At 39.0% G+C, this 25,704-nt stretch overlaps 1 protein-coding gene across 5 annotated transcripts in view; it reads right to left on the bottom strand.

Annotated features, from left to right (window-relative positions):
- The window catches only part of NLRP14 (NLR family pyrin domain containing 14), a 70,268-nt gene that overhangs the window by 30,451 nt on the left and 14,113 nt on the right, over positions 1 to 25,704 (bottom strand). For 3 of the 5 annotated variants that reach the window (XM_042958823.1, XM_042958825.1, XM_042958822.1), the window contains exons 5-9: positions 22,264 to 22,434; positions 19,668 to 19,835; positions 8,962 to 9,132; positions 7,009 to 7,179; positions 4,941 to 5,111 (exon numbers count right to left, since the gene is read on the bottom strand). In XM_042958823.1, the coding sequence (XP_042814757.1) occupies positions 4,941 to 5,111; positions 7,009 to 7,179; positions 8,962 to 9,132; positions 19,668 to 19,835; positions 22,264 to 22,434 (852 nt within the window). Of the gene's footprint in view, positions 1 to 4,940; positions 5,112 to 7,008; positions 7,180 to 8,961; positions 9,133 to 9,525; positions 9,697 to 19,667; positions 19,836 to 22,263; positions 22,435 to 25,704 lie in introns of all 5 variants that reach the window. The other 2 variants (XM_042958821.1, XM_042958824.1) reach the window with 2 other exon arrangements.

Raw genomic sequence — 25,704 nt, 5'->3', positions numbered from 1 at the left:
TCAGACAAAATTGACAAGAATAGAGAACAGGAACTATCACACACTACTAGGGGCAGAATCAATTAGTACAATCTTTTTTTTTTTTTTTAAGTTTATTTATTTATTTTGAGAGAGAGATAGAGAGCTGGGGAAGGGCAAAGGGAGAGGAAGAGAATCCCAGGCAGGCTCTGCATTGGCAGTGCAGAGCCCAATGCAGAGCTCAAACTCATGAAATGTGAGATCATGACCTGAACCGAAACTCAGAGTCAGACGCTTAACCGACTGAGCCACCCAGGCACCCCAGCACTATCTTTTTGACAGTATCTAATAAATTTGAAGACCCATTCCCAATGATGTAATAAATCGCTATTTTTCCTAAATATATACATATGTGCCTCAATTCATGTAGTAAAATGTTCATCAGCAGCATTAGTCATAAAATAAATGAAAAACGTCCATCTACAATAGAATGGTTACATAGTTTGTGATATCGTCATTCACTAGAATACTTTACTGTGGTAAAAATGAACTAACTACAACTACATGAAATGACTGGATGACAAATTCCTAACAATGAGCAAAAAAAATCATAATACAAAAGAATATACTGAGTATGATTATATATAAGGTTCAAAACCTAGCAAAATTTAACAATACATTGCTTAGGACTATATACACTCACACTCTACAGATAAATAAATGATGACCACAAAATTCAGGATAATAGTTTTACTTCTTAGGGAGGAGGGAAGAGATTTATAAAGGAGGAGTAGGGGAATTTAATTTCCTGGGAAAATTCAATTTCTGACCCGGGTGAGATTACACACATTTGACATTTATTTATTTATTTATTCATTCATTCATGCATTTATTTTTTAACTTATTTTCTCAAAAATAAATAAATTAAGTAAAAAATAAATAATTGCAGGGGAGGGGCAGAGAGAGAGGAAGAATCTCAAGCATGCTCAGTGCTGCCAGCACAAAGCCTGATGAGGGGCTTGAATTCATCAAACCATGAAAGTTGGTATCAAGTTGATGCTTAACCAACTGAGCCACCCAGGCAATCCCTAACTTTTAAATAGTTTTATTGACTTATTTCTATGTATTTTATATTTCATAGTGAAAATGTTTAAAATATGACTTGGTAGATTTTTTTTTTCTGTGTATAAACATTCCTTTTCTTCCCCCAAGTTTTTGTTCAAATTCCAGTTAGTTAACATACAGTGTAATATTTGTTTCAGGTGTAGAATTTAGCGATTCATCACTTACATACAACACCCAGTGTTCATCACAAGTGTCCTCCTTAACACCATTACCCATTTAATCTACCCCCCCACCTACCTCCCCTCCAGCAACCCCCAGTTTGTTTTCTATAGTTAAGAATCTGTTTTATGGTTTTCTTTTTTTTCCAATGATCCAGCAATTTTACTACGTACTAGGTATTTACTCAAAGGACACAAATATACGGGTTCAAAGAAATATATGCACCCTGATGTTTATAGCAGCATTATCTACAATAGCCAAAGTATGGAAAGAGCCCAGATGTCCACTGATGAATGGATAAAGAAGATGTGGTGTAAACACACAATGGAATATTACTCAGCCATAAAAAAGAATAAAATCTTGCCATTTGCAACAATGTGGATGGAGCTACAGAATATGCCAAGCAAAATAAGTCAGTCAGAGAAAGACAGATACCATATGATTTCACTCATATGTGAAATTTAAGAAACAAAACATATGAATACAGGCAGATCTTTAAAATATCAGAAGAGAAAAATAAAAATTATGGACTGTAGATGACACTGGAAGAAGCAGAAAGGGGGTCATCACTGCTGAAAATGAACTTAAAATTATGGGTTAGAGAAAAGTGAAAGGAAAATGAGTTTTAAAAGATTAGAAAAAAATTATAAAGACAGACAAAAGAGATCCAACCTAAGTGTAATTAGTGACCCTGAAAACAAATTAGATAAGCAGAAATTAAAACACAGGAAACCCTATAAAAAAATACAATCTACATGTTGAAATGGCAGACCATTTCCTCAGGAAAATATTAATGAGGAAAATTCTACACAGGACAAATTATTGTTCCTAAAGAGCAATTCTACGGACATTCAAGCCAAAAAAAAAAAAGTATGTTTAACCAGTAAGGACACTAAAAGGGAAGAATCAGTTGGCTTCAGACTTTTCTCTAACTAGATTCAATGCTAGCAGGCAGTGGACTTTCTGTAAAACTCTCAGAGGAAGGATGACCAAAATATGAACACAACCAAGCTGCCACTCAATGTCATAGAAAACTGAGACATTTCCAGATATACAAAAAGTCAAGGATAATAGTACTTAGATCTCTCATTTTGAAGAAACAATGAGCCAATAGTCAAGGTATTCAATGAACATTCCATGGTCCCTACCATCCACAGGCATCTGGTATTACTGAGCTCTGGAATGATCTTTCAAAATTACAAAGATCTGTGACCCTACCTCCCTCACCACCTCCTGGTCAACATAGTATAGTGGGGCATTTGGTCACTAAATATGGCTATCCCCTGAAATGGTTCATCTCTGTCTGGCCACTTCCTGAGTAATGATTACGATGAAAGGGACAGAAAGTCATATAAAACCTTTGAAATTTCATGATACTTTTCTTTCCATAACAGCAACTCCAGGCCAGCCTAACTGGTGTACCCTCCAGGTGACAGGCCAGCCACAAAGGACCTGTGGGGTTCAAACTTAATTTGGCTTCAGACACCTGGAGTCACCTTTGGATCATGAGGATAATGACCATTTGGTTGAGTATACTGCTTGAGAAGTCCCCCTACAAGCAAAGATGTAGAATAGAATGGGTTTATAGAAATATTATAAAAAATGCTTTATTTTTCTCCTGCCAGATCCCTCTGGACTGAAAGCCTGGGTACGAGCAGGGGATGATTGGAGAAAAAGCAAAGTTACAGGCACTAAGATGGGACACAATGATTTCAGGACTGTGGGGAAGAACAGCCACACCAATACCTGGGGAAGTAACATCTCAGAACCTGTGAGATGCTGGGAGTGGGAAGAACAATTCATTATTTCTTTTCCTTCCCTAGACCCAACACAGCTTCCTGGAAAAATTATGTGGTCTGCTGAAGTAGCAGCTATGGCTGGCAAAGTGACCCACTGCCCAGTCTGTCCACATGCCGCGGAAATAGAAAATTCCACGTGGATACGGCAGGTCCTAACTGTTCTGCTGCACCTGATGTCATCAGCGGCAGCCCCCCAGATCTGGACCTCTGTCACGGGTGTACAAACACAACCGGTACAAACCTTGTTTCAGTCTGTTACAAATTCATTAGCTTCTCTTGATGCCAGTGCAGCCTTGAGTTATGCGATTTATGTCTAACACTGTAACTACTCAGTGACACATAACCAAACCACTGTAATGGTGACCCAGATCAATAGAAAACATCCCACATTGAAGTGAATTGTGTTCCTTCAGGTTATATGTTTTTTATGTGTGAAGGTGTGGACCACTGAATATCTCTTTATTGGGGATGGGACTACTTTTGGCCAGATTTTGTTCCCTATATTTATTGCCAATGATACCAAGATCAGCAGGTCAACCTAAACTCCCTTTCACGAGTTATAATGAATAACAAGACTTCTTGGTCCTCCCTTGGTCTCATTCAGTTGGCCGGTCCAGGATGCTGAGGACATAGTTGAAATCAATACTGCAATCTGACCTCCTCCCATGCTTGGAGTCCTAATTATGGTGGCCTTAATTAAATGGCATAGGAGACAAATTGAGCAGATTTGGCCTCAGCCTCTGTTGGTGAGATTAGTGAGCATGGCATATCCATGTGAAAATTAACCAAGACTTTATTGTGCAGAAAAAGGGGGCAGATATTTCTGGGAGACATTCTTCTGTGAGTCTTTTGCTCTCCTATTTATTGACAAAAATTTAAGACCCTGACAACCCTACATGGCCACTTCCTAGGGGGTGTGTGCAGTGAGCAGCCTTGAGGGATGTCTTCCTCTGGGGCAAAGAGCAGGCTTGCTTAGTGCTTGCTATAAAGTGGTGAGTCCCCCAAGCTCCATGGGATGCAACCCACTCCATGTGCAGGTGTCCATCTGGGCTATCCATATCCACCCTGTGGGACTTGGGGGACAAAGAAAACTGACACACATACACTAGTGCATATGCTGCTATGCTAGGAGTAATAAAGTCCTCTGTCTCCAATGGGACTCTGGGTTTCCTGCCAGCATCCATGAAATAGTGATAGGCTAACTTATTAGGTTATAAGCAGGATAAAATTAAATTTCAGATCCAATCATTACAATATCATCATTGTTGTCATAAAAATATATGAATAGTTAACAGAAACATAGGTAAAATAGCACTTTCCTGGAAGAGTCAGGGAAACATATCATAGTATTTGGGTTTCCCACACATAGAGCAAAATTCTTGACCCAAATGTCAATAATTCATGCTATGTAAGAATGTACTAGCCAATATCAGTTCAAGATTCAAAAAGAAAATAAACACCTAAACAACACATGATTAAACATAAAAAGTACTCAGAACACAGGATAAGACCGTATTAGATTGCAGGCTCCTTAAGAGCCTAGATAGCATTTTTTGAGAGAAGACAATTAGCAAAATCTTCAATTTAATAAGAAAAATTAATTCAAAGACAGAATATCTGAAGGATGACAGAACATGAAAGACCTTAAAGCAAGGACCTTTTACTTCATACATACCCCATCTAAGGCAGTAAAGGGAACAGAAAGAAATGTGAACTATAGCTTTAATACTAACAACACATAATACACTGATGCATATATTTGAAATTCAGATTCTCATTTCTGAGAGTAACTTACCTTCGAGCCCCATTTATTTTTCATCCTCTCTCATGTACTAAATTTCTTCTGGCCACATTAGCTACCAAATAGGTATCACTTTCCTGATGGAAAACTGAACTCACCCAAGCCTCTGAATATTGCAGTTTGGATGTCTCAAAGCTTCGTACAGAATTTTGACTCCATCATCCTGCAGGTCATTGTTCCCAAGGTCCAGGCTCTGCAGGTGTGGGTTGTTCAGAATAGCAGAAGCCAAATCCAGACAACACATACTAGTGAGTGCACAGCCCATCAATCTGCAAGAAATATAAGAGACAAGTGAGACCTTCAGTTGTGAGGCTTAATTAGTTTATTCCTAGGAGAGAAGCCCAGGTATCTAAACCCTTTTCCTGACTCTTTTCTATCTACAATCCAAGATGCACATAGGAACATCTAACATTATCAGTAGAAACCAATGGGGTTTCTTAATGAGAAAAAAAAAACCCATTGGGTAAAACTGCTTTCTCCCACAAACAGGCTGTTATCCACCAAGCTTCCCAAATCAAGGGTATAAACACATTTCTATCAATACTAAAAAATGGATATAAGTTTACCCAAGGAACCCAAAGATTTCTGTGCTTTCAGTTTCCAATAGAATTTTGAAATAAAAATACTTTTAAAAAAATGTTAAGGTGTTACATTCTAAGAGGAAGCAGCCTACATATAAAAAGATATGTCTTTCAGTCTTTTGTAGGGCATTCAAGAGCATTCACAACCTGGCCTCAAACATTCTCTTTCCATACTTTGTCCCTAACCTATTTGCCAACCATACACCTCTGTGTTTCTGTTTTTTATTTTGCTTTTTTCCAAATTTACCACACCTATCTTCATTCCCCTTCTTTTCGCTCTTCCTACCTTCTGCCAAGGATATCTGCACACAACAAAATCCTCTTCGTCTTTCAAGGCTAAGGTAACTCAATCCCCTCTGTCCCACTCCTTGCTCCTTGGGACTTTTGTCGTATCTTTTTTTTTTTTTTTTTCAGTGTATTTATTTTGAGAGAGAGAGCAAGCTAGCAGAGGAAGGACAGAGAGAGGGAGAGAGAGAGAATCCTAAGCAGGCTCTGCACTGACCGTGTGTAGCCTGACACAGGGCTTGAACTCACAAACCATGAGATCATGACCTGAGCCAAGATCAAGAGTCAAGATGCTTAACTGACTGAGCCACCCAGGCATCCCTGTCACATCTTTATGACAAATGGGATATATTATGATTGGCTGTATATTCATTTCCCTGCCATCAGCATTTTGTAAGTTACCAGAGGCAAGAGCATCACCTTAGTAATAATCTTTAATGCCCTCAGAATGTATTTTATATTTGTTGTAAATTTTGGTGGAGAGAACTGGCATGGCCTGCATAGAAGCTATGAAGGTAGCTACGAAAGCACAAATTTGTCTGTTTATAGCAAAGCTAAGGAGAGAAAGTGGACTAACCAAACATCTTGTGTATGTAGGTCACTTAGAAATTATAGAAATTGTGGCTGAAATAAAAGGTATTGGGTTTAAACATAATTTCCATGAAGTAAAATTTTGCCTTCTAGTTGAATAATAGTCAAGGAAACTTCAGAGAATTAGATCATATATATTTTCCTAAAGAAGGTAGAGATATGGCACCAGGGTGGCTCAGTCAGTTGAGTGTCTGACTCTTGATTTCAGCTCAGGTCATGATCCTAGGGTCATGGGATTGAGCCTCATGTCACACTCTGTGCTGACAGTGTGGAGCCTGCTTGAGATTCACCCTCCCCCCCCCCCCCCCCCCTCCCCTGCTCTCTCTTGCTTTCAAAATAAATAAAAACATTTAAATAAACAACAACAGAATGACTGGATTATTGGATATTTTTTAAAATTCTCTTCCCAGTTTAAAAGTTGACCTAATTATAAACATGAATTGAAGAAAGAAAAACTAGTGGAGCACAGTTTCTGCTTCAGGGATGTAGAGCAGAGGACACACAGTAGACTCAGTGAGGTACAACAGGTTGATTACAATTACTGTAGTAACTATTTAAGAAAAATCTGATGAACGTACTTCCTCAGCTTGTCTCCAGCAGGAGGAGAGAGAGAGAATCAGCTGTGTATTCTTTTCTCTGACAGATACTCAGCTCAGCCCTTCTTCACTCATCTGTTAAAGCATGGAAGGTCAGGTCACAGAAAACCTACCCCAGGTCCTGAAGGTTACAGCTGGGATGCCGAAAGACATCGCACAGAAGCTTTACTCCATCATCTTGTAGCCAGTTGGACCCCAGATCCAGATGTGTCAGGCTCTTGTTGCGTAGGAGAGAAGAGGAGAGATGTTGACCGCTCAGTGAGGTGAAGTGGCAACGCCTCAGCCTATAGGAAGGACAGTGTGAGGACACATGGAATCACTGCTTTACTGCCCAGAGATTTTGCAAAGGTTTCATCCTGTGCTCCCTCACCTACTTGCCAACACTCATCTCAGATCAAATACCCTCTCCCTCATTACCTCTTTGCCTGTCTCACTTGGGATATTCTTCAGAGTATCCTTCAGAATATTCACTTGAGATATCCATGTTCTTCAGAATTTTTCTTTTCAAATGCTAGATTTTAAAATTTATTTTGAAAGAGAGAGAGAGAATCTCAAGCAGGCTCCGTGCTGTCAGTGCAGAGCCCGATACAGGGCTCAACCTCATGAACTGTGAGATCATGACCTGAGCTGAAACCAACTCAGATGCCCAACTGACTGAGCCACCCAGACGCCCCCAGAATTCTTCTTTACTATAAATGAAATGTTAACCTCTTCACACTGTGCATAAATACAGTACCTAATTGCAAAAGTAGCTATATGGAGAGGAGTAGGCATATGGAATAGAATGGGAGTAATCATAATAAAGTACTTTTTTATATAATAAAAGTGGCATTTCCAATCAGTAGGGAAAAGATCTATTATACTATAAGTCATTTGGGAAAGCAGACCTGACATATGGGAGAAAATAAGTTTTAAGCCTTATAACAAAGTAGGAATAATTTAACACTTACATGTTAAAAATTAAACCATAAAGAATAGACATAAGTAGGGTTTTTTAAATAAAGGTATTTCCAATTATGACAAAACTTCTAAAAGTCATGAGGAGGAAGACAATGTCACTTCACAAGAATTTTAAACTTCTGTATTCTAAAAATGGCCACGCGAAAACATACAAAAACATGCTAGGTAAATTATTTGCAAAACAGAAAAAATAATGGCTATAATGTATGTGATATTAATAACCATAACATATATAACAGAAAACATACAGAGGAAAATGGAGCCTATGAAGAGGCAATTCCTAGAATATTAAAGGCCAAAAACATTTGAAAAGATGCTCAACATTAAATTATTTTTATTTATTTTATTATTTTTTTAAGAAGGCTCCATGCCCAAGGTGGGGCTTGAACTCATGACCCCAAGATCAAGAGTCACATGCTCTACAGCTGAGGCAGCCAGGCGCCCCTCAACATCAAACCATTTTTAAAGTTACTTTCAATTATCTAATCAATACTGATAAAAAAAACAACCAGTAGATACTCGATGAGGATGTTAAAATGCAGGCTTCTAGACTGCCAAGGAATTATGAACAATCTATTGGAGAAAATGTAACCACGTCTGACAAAATAAAAATTTTGGCTCATCAATTCCACATCTGGGAATTCATCTAAGGGCAATGAACAGAATAATCACACTGTGATCCAGCCCTACCATGGGATGCTACATTCCTGTTTAGTGGTGTTCATATACATTTACCTGTTCTAGACCCAGAATATGGAGTTGGACAGGCAGACTTTAGTCCCGAATCCACCATGTTCTCATGAGCATGAGGCAGGCTATATAATCTTTCTAAGCCTCACATTTCTCACCTGGGGCTGAGAACTCAGTGGCCAATTTGACACCAACAGGTACATTTGTGCAGATTAAACAAATTTAGCACAGGGCCCAGCACAGAGTAAGGACACAACAAATGGCAATCATTAATACCATCATCCTCATCATCTGCATTATCATTATTGATAACAGTAGGGAAAATGCAAGGGACAGATTATATTTATAACACTGTCCCTTTTAAAATATATTTCAAAATGTATACATCAGCAGGATGAAAACTAGTGCTCACTTACACAAGGCTCTGGAGATTGCACTGTGGATGTTTCAAGGCATCACTCACAAGCTTTACTCCATCATCTCCCAAGATGTTGTCTGCCAAGCACAAATGTGTCAACCTTTTGTTGCTGATGAGAGCCAAAGAAAGATCCTCACAACCAGCTACTGTGAGGCCACAGCTTTCTAAGCTGAAGGAGAAACACAGTTGGGAAGGGATCAGTCAAATCCCAAAGTTCATGTTTCTCATCCTCTTCTCAGGGACACTAGCTGATACTTACAGTCCTTATATCTCTACTATAGAATCAACCTTTCAAACCTACTAAAATTACAAATGCCCTTGCAGCTACATACAAGGGAGAGGAGGAGGAAAATAGTAATAAAAATAAGCATTCATGAAGAAAAGCAGCATTTAAAAGTCTAATGAGAGAGAAAGCAAAAGAGGACTTCATGTAGAGCTCATCCAGGATTGACAAATGAGCCAAGTGGTGTCCAGACCCAAACAGTTTGCCCATATAGCTCTTAACTAAGTCACACAAGACTGCCCAAAAGGACTGCAGGGAAAACAAACCAGCAAGACTCACGACAGTCTCTCTAGGTGACACTTGGGATGTCCTAAGGCCTCACACAACAGCTTGACCCCGTCATCTAATAGGTGATTGGTCGACAAATTCAGAAATACCAGGCTCCGGCTTCTAAGGAGAGCCTTAGAGATATTTAGACAACAAACTGTAGTTAGATCGCAGGATTCCAAGCTGAAAAACAACACAGGAAACCAGAGATGACCCTCCTCAGAGAAGAGTTATGACTACCACTCACCCAGCCAGATGGTGTGGGCTCCCAGACTTTGTGACCCCTTCTGAAAACCAGCTTCCCTACTTGCAATGAGTTATTTAGCTAAAGCACAAGGATCTGATAGGGAGCTAGGAAGGGGAGAGCAGAAAGCTTGTCTTTTCCATCCCCATCTCCCCAATTCCCTATGAAAATATGTATGGAAGTCCTAAAGAAGTATTTTTATATGATACTTTTTTTTTTTCTTCTAGGAGGAACTTCCTCCAACTACAACATGGAAGAAGGTGGACTGAAGGGTGTAGAGTCCTTGCACTCTGACTTCTGAAAAACATGGGGCAGGAAGTCAGGATGAAAAGCTGTGATTCCCACAGCTGTTTACCAAGAACTCACCTATTCATGGGAGTCAATCCATGTTTTCTGAGGAACCCAGTCCTTAAGAGTAAAAACTAGGAGTAAATCAGAAATAGGGGCGCCTGGGTGGCTCAGTTGGTTAAGACTCTGACTTCGGCTCAGGTCATGATCTCACAGTTCATGAGTTCAAGTCCTGAGTCAGGTTCCGTGCTGACAGCTTAGAGCCTGGAGCCTGCTTCAGATTCAGTGTCTCTCTCTGTCCTGCCCCCACTCTCACTCTGTCTCTCAAAAATAAATAAAGATTAAAAAAAATTTTTTTTAAATAAAAAGTAAATCAGAAATAAAACAGTCTCTAAAAATAAAGCAAAAGAAGAAGGGAACCCAAAGAAGCAAGGAAGAAGTACATGAAGAGACCATATTTGTAGAGACTCCTATTTAGAGACAGCTTGTGCTTGGAGAAGGCTGGGCCTGGTACCAGCTCTTTGTAAGACGAGGAAGGTGACACCAGTGTTCCGGGAACTTGGGAGTCACTCTAGTTACTCCTTTGAATCAAGCACTTAATCCAGTCCCTCAGGAATTGTTTGTCTTCATCAGAATAAGGTTGTATATAGGTAAGAACAAGAGAAGCTTCCGCCTCAATCCAGAATTAGACCTCAGTGGATCACCTAAGGCTGGAAACCTCAACTTGCCCTGAAAAGGTGTTATGGACTGAACTGTGTTCCCCAAAATTCAGATGTTGAAGCTCATGTCTGCAATGTGACTATATTTGGGGACAAGGCCTTTAAGGAAGTAATTAAGGTTATATGAGGTCTTAAGAGGGGACCCTGAATCCGAAAGGACCAGTGCCCTTGTAAGAAGGGAAGAGGTACCAGGACTGCACACACATGAAAGAGGCACATGAAGGCACCAGGAGAAGGTGGCTGTCTACAAGCCTAGGAGCGAAGCCTCATCAGAAACATACCCTGCCGGCACCCTGATCTTCAACTTCCAGGTTCCAAAACTGTGACAAATAAATTTCCTTTGTTTAAACCACCCAGTCTGTGGTATTTGTTACGGCTGAACAGGGTGATACAAAAGGGTATTACAGCAACAGCCAAGCAGGCAGTTAGAGAAACAAGGGAAGCATCATACACTGGGTTCCAGCTCTTCTAGCAGAGGAAGATTCCAATATTATGGGGCCTGTGGATAAAATGTTAAAGTTTAACTAAAGGACAGAAAATATGTACATGTATGAAAAACAGAAAATGGGGAAACAGAAGAAAATGTTTAGAAAAGCTTGCTTTATATCTTAAATGTATGAGGTGCACATTCTCTGAATAAGAGCACATCCTAAGAAGAGGTAACACTGAGAAAGGGAGCGGGTTTAAGATAAAGAGTCCAATGAGTTTAAAAACAGGAGAAAACTGGAATCCATATTTGAAGCAATAAAGAACAAAAGCAGTGAAAATATGTGAGAAACTCCTCAAGGAGGAAGGATGAAAAAAGATTAAAGTGACAAAAAGTAAGTAAGAGTTATATAGGAAAGGAGCTACAACCAATGACTATGAGATGCTCTTGAAGAAAGAGAGCAAGAGAAACAAACCCATTTTTAAAAATCCAATTGAAAGAAAGAATTTCTGGGCAGAAAAAAAGGTTGCTAGCAGATCAAAAGGTACTTTCATGCCAAAGTAAGGAAAACTACCTGGACAACATCAATGAGAGAAAACTAACACGTATGAACCAGGAAGGTGGGTAGGAAGGTGAGGGGTTCAAGGGTCAGGTTATCCTCGGACTTTAGAACACCAAATGCTGCAGAGCAATGTACCAAAGTCAAAGTGCTAAGAAGGAAAATAGAGCCCTCAGACCCAGGTAAGAGGTCAATCATCAGGATTGCAGGGTGGCTCAGTTGGTTAAGTGTCTGATTTCAGCTCAGATCATGATCTCATGGTTTGTGAGTTCCACCCCACATTGGGCTGTGCACTGACAGTGTGGAACATGCTTGGGATTCTCTTTCTCTCTCTCTCTCTCTCTCTCTGCCCCTATTCTGCTCGCTCTCTCTCTCTCTCTCAAAATAAATAAACTTTATAAATAAACAAGAAGTTAATCATCTGTGAGGGCAATTGAGGGATATAAATGAAGTCCTAAAATATATCATTCATATACATTTCATGAAAATGGTAATTTAAAATTATACGGCCAATAATGCAATGAATGAAATGTAATATTTTATACAGTAAGAAATGAAAATTTAACAAAAAAATACACATATACATTGATAAAAAGTATATAAAATTAAATTTGCGTAATTGTTGTATTCATGTGCATCGCCATGACAAAAAGTCAGAAAAGTTCTGAAAGAGTTCAAAATGTAAAATGTGTAGCCCCCATAATCCTGATTAAATTAACATGCTGGAAATTGTATGACAGAGGTACATTAAATGCAATGCCTTACATAAGGGTATTTTAAATGCTTTAATCCTTTTAAATTTGGTAATTCAAATACACATTTGGAGGGAAAAACCCTGAAGGGTGATAATAATCCAATAAAAACAGGCAATATCCTACTTGCAAATTTCCAGACACACATACACATAGATCAAAAATGAAACACAATGTAATGCATCCAGGAAGCAAAGAACAGAAACAGTAAACACTAAAAAAAGGTTTTCAGCTGGGGATGTAAATATTACATGGCTCACGTTCTTTTGTTCATGATCTGTTTCGCTCATATCCTTTCCATATTACAAGTTTGAGCTTCTCAAGCTTTCTTCTTTTCCCTTAGTGCTAACAGAATTTCAGCTATGGACTTCCTAATTCCTGACAAATGAAATCTCAGCCTCATAAGAAAATGTTCCCTCTTTCCCTTATAGCTACAAAGAAAAGCAGATGGTATTACAAGTCTGAAAATATTTTATTGTAAAAAAGAAGTCTTATAAGAAGACATGTGGACTTTAGAAATTGCTACTGTGTCTTGTGAAAACAACCCTTAAGTTCTAGTAAGTCTATAATTTTGACCAAGTGTCTTGTTTAATAATGTGTCACTCCTGTAATATTCAAATTGCTACTTCTGAATTTCTAAATGTTACAAATATGGAACAGATTGTGTCAAATCAGAAAGATCATCAAGGCTCTCCTCTCCTCTCACGTGCATAAGGAAATAAAAAAATGTAACTCTGGTCTCTTGTTTTCTGAGAGTTTGAAGGTCTTGTCTCAGTTATGTTAATACAAAACATCAATCACCAGTAATTCAATCAAAAGCTGAGCTGATGACGGTGGCTCTAAGCTAACCCCTACATATGGGCCAGTGAAACAGAGGAGACACATTAACTTGCATTTGGGTTCTGGTGGGGAACTGACCCAACTCTCTCTCTCTCTATAGTGCCCCTACAAGGAGGCCCTTGACTGAAAATTTCCAAGCAAATTATAATTTTTAATATTTGTTACAAATCTGTAATCATCAAGGCAGTATGGTACTGGCACAAAAACAGATACTTATATCAAAGGAACAGAACAGAGAATCCAGAAATGGACCCACAAATGTATGGCCAGCTAATTTTTGACAAAGCAGGAAAGAATATCCAATGGAAAAAAAAGACAGTCTCTTCAGCCATTGGTACCGGGAAAACTGGACAGCAACATGCAGAAGAATGAACCTGAACCGCTTTCTTACACCATACACAAAAATAAACTCAAAATGGATGAAAGACCTAAACATAAGATAGGAAGCCATCAAAATCCCAGAGGAGAAAACAGGCAATAACCTCTTTGACTTCAGCTGCAGCAACTTATTACTTGATGTGTCTCTGGAAGCAAGGTAAACAAAAGCAAAAACGAACTATTGGGACCTCATCAAGATAAAAAGTTTCTGCACAGCAAAGGAAACCATCAGCAAAACTAAAAGGCAACCAACAGAATGGGAGAAGATATTTGCAAATGCCATATCAGATAAAGGGTTAGTATCCAAAATCTATAAAGAACTTATCAAACTCCACACCCAAAAAACAAATAATCCAGTGAAGAAATGGGCAAAAGACATGAATAGACACTTTTCCAAAGAAGACATCTAGATAGCTAACAGACACATGAAAACATGCTTAACATCACTCATCATCAGGGAAATACAAATCAAAACCACAATGAGATACTACCTCATACCAGTCAGAATGGCTAACATTAACAACTCAGGCAACAATAGATGTTGGTGAGGATGCGGAGAAACTCTTTTGCACTGCTGGTGGGAATGTAAACTGGTGCAGCCACTCTGGAAAACAGCATGGAGGTTCCTCAAAAAATTAAAAATAGAACTACCCTATGACCCAGTAATAGCACTACTAGGTATTTATCCAAAGGATACAAAAATGTTGACTCACAGGGGCACCCGCACCCCAATGTTTACAGAAGCACTACCAACAATAGCCAAAATATGGAAAGAGCCCAAATATCCACTGACTGAATGGATAAATAAGATGTGGTATGTATATACAATGGAGTATTACTTGGTGATCAAAAAGAATGAAATCTTGCCATATGCAACAACGTGGATGGAACTAGAGTGCATTATGCTAAGCAAAATAAGTCAGAGAAAGACAAATATTATATGATTTCACTTATATGTAGGATTTAAGAAACAGATGAACACAGGGGAAGGGAAGCAGAGACTCTTAAGCACAAAGAAAATGAGGGTTGCTGGAGGGGTGCTGGGTGGGGGGTGGGCTAAATGGACGATGGCATTAAGGAGGGCACTTGTAATGAGCACTGGATGTTACATGTAAGTGATGAATCACTAAATTCTACTCCTAAAATCATTATTACAATATATGTTAACCAGCTTGGATATAAATTTTAAAAAGCAAGCAAATTATAAATTTGTTCTCATTGTTTTTGTTCTCATTGATTGCAGTCTGTGGCTCTGACCAGCTGTGACTGGGTACAGGTCCATTAGGTGGTCCTTGATGCAGCTCACTCAGAAGGAATCCATGTGTCAAGAATAAGCATCTCCTGGTGTGAGACACAGTCAGGGTAGGACTTTATCTGATGCATGATGCCAGTCTTCTCTAGGAGCTGAGGCTCAGTGGAATAAGCTCTTTTATGCTTCTGGCAGCACAGGATTAGAAAATTGCCACTCAAGAGGCATTGCTCAAGAGAAAGTGGCCCTTCCTCAGTTAGAAGGGTCTGCTGCACTGGAGGATGAACACTCCAGGACCTCAGAACAGCTGTGTGAATGTTCTTTTGTGAAAATGTCTGCTATGTGGTCTCTAGGTTGCCCGAGAATTTTGTAACTTTTTATTTGAATGCAAGATTATTTTTCTTTTTTTTATTTTTTACTGTATTTATTTTAAGAGCAGGCAGGCATGTGCACAAGCTCCCTGTCTGAGTGGGGGAGGGGCAGAGAGAGAGGGAGAAGACAATATCCCAATCTCTGCGCTGAAAGCATGGAGCTCCACACGGGGCTTCATCTCACTAACCAAAAACCTGACCTGAGCCAAAAATCAAGATTTGGATGCTTAACCAACTGAGCCACCCAAGCACCCCTATTTTTCTGACAGGCATGAGAAATTGAGAAACAGAAGAGTTGTTTCTAAAGGGATATGGTTGCAGAAATTGTTCACTGCAGGAGAAGGTCTTTGGATGAACAAGATAGGCTTCATGGACCTATTACAAATCAAGCTAAATCATTAGATTAAGTTAATTTGTTCTGTAACTTGAAACTTAAAAGATGGTTTTGGGACTCATTCCTGAATTTACCACAGTGAGAAATAAAAATGCAAACATAGATTTTAAGATCACATATGGCTTTGTATTTCTTTAACAAAAAAATCTTTATTATTTACTAATTTTTTTAAGTTAATTTATTTATTTTGAGATAGCACAAACAGGAGTGGGACAGAGAGGATAGACAGAATCCGAAGCAGGATCCGCTTCAGTACAGAGCCCGGATATGTCAGTACAGAGCCCGGATATGGGGCTCGAACCCATGGACCATGAGTACATGACCTGAGCTGAAATCAAGAGTCGGACACTTAAGCAAATAAGCCACCCAGGCGCCCCTAACAACAACAAAAAAATCTTAAAGAACTTTCTAAATCTCTCACATTTCCCCTGTAGGTTAAGTATTATTTATATTAATATTTAAAAGCATATAAATATAAATCTCAGTACATAATTAAAATGAGTTGCATAAATGACCAACATATTTATAAACTGGAATCTTACAAATCTTGGAATCAGACAATATTGCAAATATTATGCTTTTTGAATCAACTTTTGAGGTGTACTGTGTTGCAATATTCTTAGCAGTGGTTATACTATCTTTAACGTTGACTTAAATATAGTTTCCAAATTTATTGATTTTGGAAACTTAGATTAATAGAATATTTTAAAAATTAGTTATTTATCTAAAAATTTCTAAAAATGCTAAACTTCAAAACAAGAACATAAATTACTTTCTTACCAATTTGTTACAGTTTATTCTTCATATTATTCAAATTAAGATGGCAAAATCAATTGTTGTCTTATATTCCTATTTATGTTTGAACTTAGGGCTTAAATCTTTAAATTACATTTCATTTAAAACCCTGTTTGGGGGGTGCCCGGGTAGCTCATTCAGTTAAACATTCAACTCTCCATTTTGGCCAGGTCATGATCTCATGGTTCATGACTTTGAGCCCTGCATCAGGCTCTGTGCTGATGGTACAGAGCCTGCTTGTGATTCTCTCTCTGCCCCTTCAGCATGCTCTCTCTCTCTCTCAAAAATAAACTTAAAAAAAAAAAACAACAACACTTGTTTGGTATGATTATGAAGCTGTGGATATATATCAGGGTTTATGAAAGTTAATGACTAAAACAGACGTTTTTGTAATAGAGAAAACAGGAATAGTAGTTCAGGTTCCAACTCAAGTCTCTGCCTGCTGGGTCATCTGTGCAAGTGGCAGAAATTCTGATTTCAAAGTATATACACTCTCACTTTTCCAAAGTCTTTTCATATTTACGAGGGCCCATTATACTTTTGAACTCTTTATGGTTGTCAACAATTATAACACACTAGAACGATTCTAAACTCCTGGAAAAGCAAAAATTTTCCACTGGTCCATATGCTATCTACATCTTATAAACTATTTTATTCTAGTTAATAATACAGTCAAGGCTGTGGTTGTTATTCCCAGGCACCTTCCTCTTATCTGTTTTGTTTTAAAGTTTTTTGTTGTTGTTGTTTTTTAATTTGAGAAAGAGAGAGAGAACAAGCAGGGGAGGGACAGAGAGCGGGAGACAGAATCCCAATCCCGATGTGGGGCTCATACTCACAAACTTGACCTGAGCTGAAGTCAAGAGTCACACGCTTAACTGACTGAGCCACCTGGGTGCCCCATCTTCCTCTTATCTTGATCAACTAATCAGTTTGTTCTTGCAACTATTTTAGACAGTACCCTTCTGGAATATTCTCTAATTCAAAATCTTTGAAGATGTAGGGAGTGTTTTACATTAATACTGTTTCGGTACTCTTCACGTGGCTGTTTGGTGGAATCAACTGCTCCCTCACCTTGCTATTAACCCCCAATTGCAGAGCACAGGCAAAATAAGAAAGGATTCAGGGCACAATGAGGCATTATTAGTTTGCCCAAGGTTTTTGTTTTTCCCCTTATTTGCTCAACATACTTTAAGAATACCCTATCATCAGGCTCACAAGGTGGAAAAAATTATCAGGACAAGGAGAGTAGATACTTCTCCCCCTTCTGGAGGGGAACCTTTAGTACACAGTAGAGTGAAATCTTCACATGAAATTAGTCATTGTATGTACCTTTCCAGTACGCTCACGTATAAGGGCTGATAGGAGTCTCTCAGCAATTTAAAGTTTTCTTAAATACTTTATATTTGCAAAGTTCCTACAGTAATTGGGGATCTTCTGTGAGGCAGCCTGGCAGAGGTCTACTGATTTATCAATGCTTTCGCTGCTCACATCAACTAGAATCAGTGGGAATAGTAAAACAGCAAAATGCAATTTGACAATGTTAAGCTCAGCATGAACTATGCTTAAACCAGACTACCGTGGCCAGTCAACTGTCCACAGCTGTTAGGACATGAGGTCTAAAGTAAACGTAAAATTGAAACTTTCTCCAGAGCGTTAATACGAAGTCTATAAGACTATCGATTACTTCCAGGAGTTACTCACAATGGGAGAGCATCCAATCCTACGTAAGGCAGTGCTCAATTATTACAAAGCTCTGGTGACTTCTGCCACCAAAAAATTTTATTTACTGATATAAGGAGCCCCACTGTTTGACACAGACAGATGGTTTCCTATTTGAAAGCCTAGTAACTGGGTCTACCTTAAGGCCTATCAGTGGAAAACATTGTTCAAATCTCAGCTGATGAAAAAGATCTTACCCCAGTCCTGCTGCTCTGTCAAGTGCCAAGGCATTTTTGTCTTGGACCCATGGCTCCCACTGTAAAGAAAACATCTTTCCTTCCATTTAACAGTTTTTTGCTACTAACATGTTTCACTTGTAGACAGAAGAACCAATGACCTACTTCTCACTTGGGTTCCATACTAGAAGCTGCAGGTTACTGAAAATTCCTCACCATGTCCTAAAACTACTTCACAGACGGTAATACTAATACCCCCCAACCTGGCCTGCCGACAATTGAACTCAACCCATGTTCAAGAAGCATCCAACAACTTTCTGGATATGCTATAAGTAAATTTCATCCTACAAAAACTGGGGAGACTTAAGAATTCCCAATGTTAATACAGTTCACCTGCCTATGGTCAAAAAGAAGGTCTTGTTCCACATTTTACTTGTGATTTCTACATATAGATTATAATTTGCTTCTAACAAATACAGACCTATCCTGGCCTTTCATGCGTCAAGGTTCTGCCTTACTCCCCCACCCCACCCCACCCCTCAAATGAGTCCAGGGATAAAAACTTCTAAGGTAAAATTTATTGCAATGATTTTTTATTTTGCTTTGGTTTGGTTTTATTTTGTCAAAAACTGAATTAAAAACCCTTCACTGGAAAATAATATCTCCCTTGTAACCAGTCACACAAATGTGGGGACCTAGTAGGATTGCCAACCCTCTCACTTTCAGAGAAAATCAGACCCAGCACTAGGATCCACAGTGTGTGAGAATGAACAAACACCTTGACAGTTGACAGTCACTGTGCTCTTCCTCCTCGGCTTTCTGTACTGGTCACCGAGTTGCAATTATAAGGGGAGGGTGATTTGTTATCAAAACTTAAGTAAAACTGAGCTTGCTTAACACTGGCCCCAGTTAGCATTAGTACATTCTTTTCTGTAAGCGTTCAAAGATACAATAAATACACATATGGCTGCACTTAAATATAAATAATTTTAAATTCTGGGTCTGGTTTTTTTTTTTAATTTAGGAAATGTTGACATGGAACCATACAACGAGGGGTCTTTAGTGGGGGGATGGAAGCAATTAAAAGTCCTGTCAGGAGAAAATTACCCTGAATCTGGGGATTCCTGCCATTCTATATCATGAAAATAGATTTAAGCTGGCCCTATGAATAGTAAATCCAGGCTGTAAAGTCTGTTTGGACAGACAAAAGTCTCAGTTATAACAAAAAAACCTCACAACTTACCTCAGATTCTGTAGTTTACACTCTGGGTTTTTCAAGGCTTCACACAAGGACTTTACTCCATTGTCCCCTACATCACTCCCTTTCAGGTCAAGATGCATCAGATTCTGGTTGTGAGTCAAGGAACTAGCAATATCCCGACAACCATCAGGGAAAGAAAGAAATCTCATCCTTCAGAATAAAAATAGGCAGGGGGGGGGATTACAAAATTATTCATATCCTGGTTATAGCACTCACTTTCTTTTCAAAACCAACTCTTAGATAACTAAATATTCCTGCCGTTTCTTATTTTACTGTGGATTTCTCAGATTTCACAATTTCTCAGAAATCTGAGTTTCAGGATGTTGCTTAGAAAAATAATTGGGTTACTACTTAGATAGCCATTACATCCTGACAACTGATATCCTCAACTTTTTTTTGACCTTGAAGGAAAAGAAGGTAATAGCATCAGGAAAAGCAGAAGAGGAGGTTTTGAACTCTTAATCCTAGGAATGACTACCAGAAATAATGGGGGATATTCCAAATACTTCATTACAGCATTAATTCACATTGAATCCTTTAAATAACCCCAGGTGAGTTCATAATATCAACTGTTTGATGTGCAACATTAACAAAACATATCACTGCAAAAGACGCTGTCATCTTGTGGACTTTAAGTGTACAGAGACAGCCCAAAGCTAAATATGGGAGGAAGTTAAGTATGCCCCTTTTTCTTCCTAGCTATTATCTGCTATTCAGTCACTGTTAGCTATATCTGATTCTTCTGTAAGTGCCTCTGGTAGTCCCAAATGCCTAATATGCTTACACTGCTACTAACTGTTCAAAACATCCCTGTGTAACATCACCTCTCCTCCCTTTCATCCACCACCTAACCTTCACCCTCACTCCCCTTCTAGCCAAGCACAGGAAAATAAAACTTTTACCTGTTTACAGCATTAACCATCATCATCCAGTAAAAGTGCCTAATGCGCTCACTAAATATAAATTGGAAGTACGATTTCATGTGTTAAGGAAAAAGGACTTGAGGAAGTAAGACCACATTGAGGCGAGAAAGACTAACAGCTACTTTCATGGTGTCACCCCCTAAGGGACCCTTGCACTGTAAAAGAGGGAGCCATTTAACCCCAGAGAAGGCAGTAGCAATTTCAGGGCTTTAGATTGGTGACTTTCAGTAAAAGGAAAATGTAGGGGAGATGCCTGGGGGTGAATGAAAAGGATTTCCAGGAACCCCTTAATCATGACATCTATGCAGTTGACTACCCCATCTATGGTGCAAAACCAGACCAAATATGGTACTTTAAATCTAAGGTCAGATCTCACTGAAAACATGGAGATTCCAAGGGAAATATTTAGGGAGAAGCCTGTCCCCCTCCCCTAAAAAAAGAACATCAATCTCCAGTGCTAATTGTTTGTTCAGTATTCAAAACATATTACTGAGCACTAATTAGGCCTTGAGCACATGGATGGGCATTGAATACAGTACTAAATAGCATCAGTTCCAGCTCTTAGTAGAGCCAGTAGACAAAAGAGAGAAAGCCATGTAAACCAGCAAATGTAAAAAAATGATAGGGTCTGTAGAATCAAATTAGGATATAATAAAGACAAGTAGCAAATGTTGGCCAGGATGAGGAGCAGGCGGAACTTTCATACATTGTCAGTAGGACTACAAAATGGCACAATCACTCTAAAGAGCTGGCTGGCAATTTATTAACAGGTTAAACATCCATCTGTAAACTGGCAGTTCCATTCCTAAATATTAGCCCAAGAGATGAGAACATATATCACACACATGCAAAATTCGTACAAGAATAGTCATAGCAGCCTTATTCATTATAGCCAAAAACTGGAAACAACACAGGAGTCTATTCAAAAGAGAATGAATGAGCTGCAGTAGGTCAAACAATGGAATACTCCCATCAGCAATAAAAAGAAACAGGCTACTAAAACATACAACTACATAGGTAAATTTTTAAAACATTTCGTTGAGCAAAAGAATACAGACACAACACGTACATACTACATGAAGCAATGAAAACTATTTACAAGAACAGACAAAGCTAATCTATAGTTATAAATTTAGAAAGTGGTTGCCTTTGAGACTGGATAGGGTAAGAAAACTAATAGAAGGGGGTAGAAGGAAACTTCCAGCGGTGATGGAATTATTCTCTAGCTTGTTTTGGGTATTGGTTACATAGGTATATGCAATCATCAAGCTTGACTAGACACTTACTATCTGTGCCTTTTATTAAATGTAAATTATTCCTCAATAGAAAGAAATTAAAAAGAAAAATAGTGTACTCCAGAACCTATCTTTGAAAATGCTGTTGAGCTGCCTAGAATGCCTTAGCTCTGTGTCCTTCCTCACGTACAAAATTCCTTATCGGGCCTCAAAACACACATGTCAATAGCTGCTACACTCCCAGAACAAGTTAGGTATGCTTCCACATCCCCAGAGGTTTCCACTGGTGGTGTTCTTAAAGTAGTTTACACCGTGGATTTTAAATATTTGTTTACTATTGGATCCCCTAATAAGCAGTAGCCAATGGGACAAAGAAAGAAGGTGGAATAACTCCATTAGATTTTCTGATGCCAAACTTACAATAGCTTTTGTAGTTTACAGCTTGGATGCCTCAGTTCCTGATAAAAAGTCTTCATGGCTAATTCATTGAGGTTGCTATGACACAGGTCCAATTCTCTCAAGTGTTCATTTGTATGAAGCACTGAACAGAGATCTTGCCAGCAATGAGTAATATGACCACCATCCCTTCGCCTAGATAATTGAGAAAAAGAAAAGATGGATTTATCTGTTTCAACCAGGGCACCTGTCAGAAGATAGTGTTGGGTGAAAGGAAGTATACCCCGAAAATGGTGAGTACATCAGTGCAGGTCTGTTGTGGGCGCAGTCCACCCGAAAATCTTCCTCTTGGCACCCCAAAGGCTTTGTTTGCCAAGTAACTCTCTCACCCCCTCAACATATTTCTTCAACACACAAAACTACACTAGAGACTTCACTTTGGAGGAAGAGACTTAGGAAGGACAATCCGGAGGTCTTCAAATACCCAAAGAGCCAGTATCAAGAAGAAAAATAAGACTACAAAGAGTAAGAATAGGAGTAATAGGGAGACATCTGGGGACAGGGTGGAGACTAAGAAGCCCGGGTTTTGAGCTCCAGTTCTCCCGTTGACTAGCTACATCACTTTAGGTAAGTCACATCAGTTCTAGGAGCTCTGAGCTCTCTTCATGTATGAAATGGAAATTCTATCTCCCTTCACAGGACTGTGAGGATTTAATAGTCAAATTTAGTACATATACAAAGGCACTCTGTAAATTTGTAACTGTTGTATAATTTAACTAATAGGCATACTATTGACAAACTCATTATAAACAAAGGTTAGTAAGGAATAAAGCAGAGGACATCCTTATAATTATAAGCAAAAGCTCTACAACAAAACAGTCCTGAGTCCCAACTCTGCCTTTCACTAAACTGGCTGATCTGGCAACATCACTAGCCTAGGCAAGCCTCAGTTTCTTCATCTTAAACAATGAAGATAATAGTATCTATTTCTTAGGATTACTGTGAAGATTCAGTAAGAATCTATACAAAATGCTTAACAAAGGTTTCCCATTGTAAATGCTAACAATCGATAGCTGTTTATTTATATTAAAATACATAAAAGTCTAGCATGTTGCCTTATACAAATAGTTGCTATAGGAGAGGGAAAAAAAAAGCATCTTTTTCCCTGTGGCCTCCTAGGTTCTCCCCGGGGCCCTCTAAATTGGACGGGCAAAAGACAGATTAACAAGAGAAAAGCATACAAATTGTATTAGCATATGCATTGTAGACCTACATGGGAGGAATTCAGTGATGAGTAACTCAGAGATGTAGGCATTATTTGGGTTTATATAGCTAATTTAGTGGGGGAAAGGCAGAGGGAGAAAAGGCACTTGTGGAAAAACAAAGGACTTGTTGGAAAGATAAATGGACCCTTAAGAGAACAGAGAAGAGACAGGATAGTTTGTGACAACATCCACCTGGGTGTGGTGCCAACTTGCCTCCAAGAAGAAATTAGAGAAATTGCTTGCAGGGAGGGGATTCATGACAGTTGAGTTCTTTTTAGAGGCTCTGCCTGTAGGCAGGTAAGGAGCTTCAGGAACTCAAATGCTTTCAGCTCAGAATACTTCTAATGGAAAAGTGGCATATTTTGGGGTGGCATATCCTGATCTCCTTCACTACCCAATAAATACTGGTTTCCCCATACCTTACTTAAAAATTGGATTGAATAACATTGCAGAGTGCTGGCCTCTGTTATCACCTGAGGTCTTAAATTTGAGAAAACTAGGCAATACATCATTCATTCAAACATTTAAGTGCCTACTACGTAGAAATGCTGTGGAAGGGGTGTGTGGGTGGCTTAGTAGGTTAAGTGTATGACACTTGATTTCAGATCAGTTCATAATCTCACAGTTTGTGAGTTTGGGCCCCGATTCAGGTTCTGTGCTGACAGTGCAGAGCCTGCTTAGGATTCTCTCTCTCCCTCTCTCTTTCTGCCCCTCCCCCACTCATGTGCATGCTCTGTGTCCAAAAAAAAAATATATATATATATATTAAAAAAAAAAAAGAAATGTTATGGGATATAACGGTGAACAAGACAGATAGCGATGCTATTAAATTTACAACATTGTTTTGTTGTGGAAGACACTGACCCACCTATAATGTGCCTCTTAGAACACTGGGTTTTTCAGACTCTTATTTTAGCAACAAGGCCAACTCTAGTATTATATAACACTAGAACACAGATGAAGGGAAGGTAGCCTGAGGACTAGCAATATAATGGCCAGAATGTCTTCTTAATGTTTACTCTTGGGCATAAAATACATTCTAACACCCTGGGTTCAATCACATCTTTAAACAGAACCACTAAGTCAGAATTGAGAAGACAGACTGAATGAGATTACTTAGAACACCCCCGAGAACAGTAAAGGTCATGGCATCCGAGCCTAGAATTTTCTCACAGCTAAGGAGAAATGAAATGTATGTCCTTACAAGGGAGATGGTTCTGTGATTGTACCTAATGGCAACAAGGCAGTGTGGGTTAAGCTGGAAAACCAAGGACTCACAATCCTATGTAGGACCTCAGTCAAATTAATATCTTTTGATACCTCAGGGTTTTTACTAGTAGGCTTTTACTAGGATTGTTGAGAGCCTAAATGAGCTGGGACTTAGAAGACTGTCAGCATATGGTCAAGCAGATGCTAGCTATTATCTGATGTGTGTTGAACCGACAATTGTGCACTTACTATCCAGGCAAACTTCTCTGAATCAAAGTTTTGTAATCTGAAAAATAAACTGAGATATGCTTTTGACCAGCATTGAACTGGGTAAGAGATTAAATTTCCCATGCACTAGACAACTATGTACCACATACATTGCCCTCAAGTTCAGTTAAATCTGGAGCTAATCCCATAGTTGAATTCTTCCCCCAGGCATAGATGGAGTCAGAAAAGGCAATTCAAGGAAGAGAAGAGGATAAAATAATAGGCATAAAACTCTAAAGACTCATTATTTCAAAATACTCATTCAGCCCCTACTATTTCTTACCCACATCGTACTCTCTCCAGTTAGGTGTTAAAGGGCTGAGACCTTTCATGAACTACAAAGCAAAGACTGACCTATGTCTAGGCTACAGGGAAGGTGAGCTAGGTCAGCAGCTTATAGAGGAACAGATAGATGCCCTATATAAACGAGCTTCAGCAAGAAATTCCCATTCCCTTGTTCTTCTGGAGGGCATTCTTTTTAAAAGTTAAACGTGTACCATACTGGATGCAACTTTATGCTAGGATGTGACCTGAAGATTATTTCTAGTTGAGGGTGTTGACAGGTGATAGCTCTCAGCCAAGCCCCTTTCTTGATACTGCCCTCAGGCCAAGAGAGCCACTTCAGGCATATTTTTGTCCTTTCCTCACCAGTAGCCACTACTGGTCAATAAGGGGTTTCAGTGCTTCCCCTCCTTGCCTCAAGGTAGGACAAGCCTGAAGGGTT

The sequence above is a fragment of the Panthera tigris genome, chromosome D1 (assembly GCF_018350195.1).
Source record: "Panthera tigris isolate Pti1 chromosome D1, P.tigris_Pti1_mat1.1, whole genome shotgun sequence".
Lineage (NCBI taxonomy): Eukaryota > Metazoa > Chordata > Mammalia > Carnivora > Felidae > Panthera > Panthera tigris.
The sequence above is the reverse complement of the archived record's forward strand: the minus strand, read 5'-3'. Positions and strand labels throughout refer to the sequence as shown.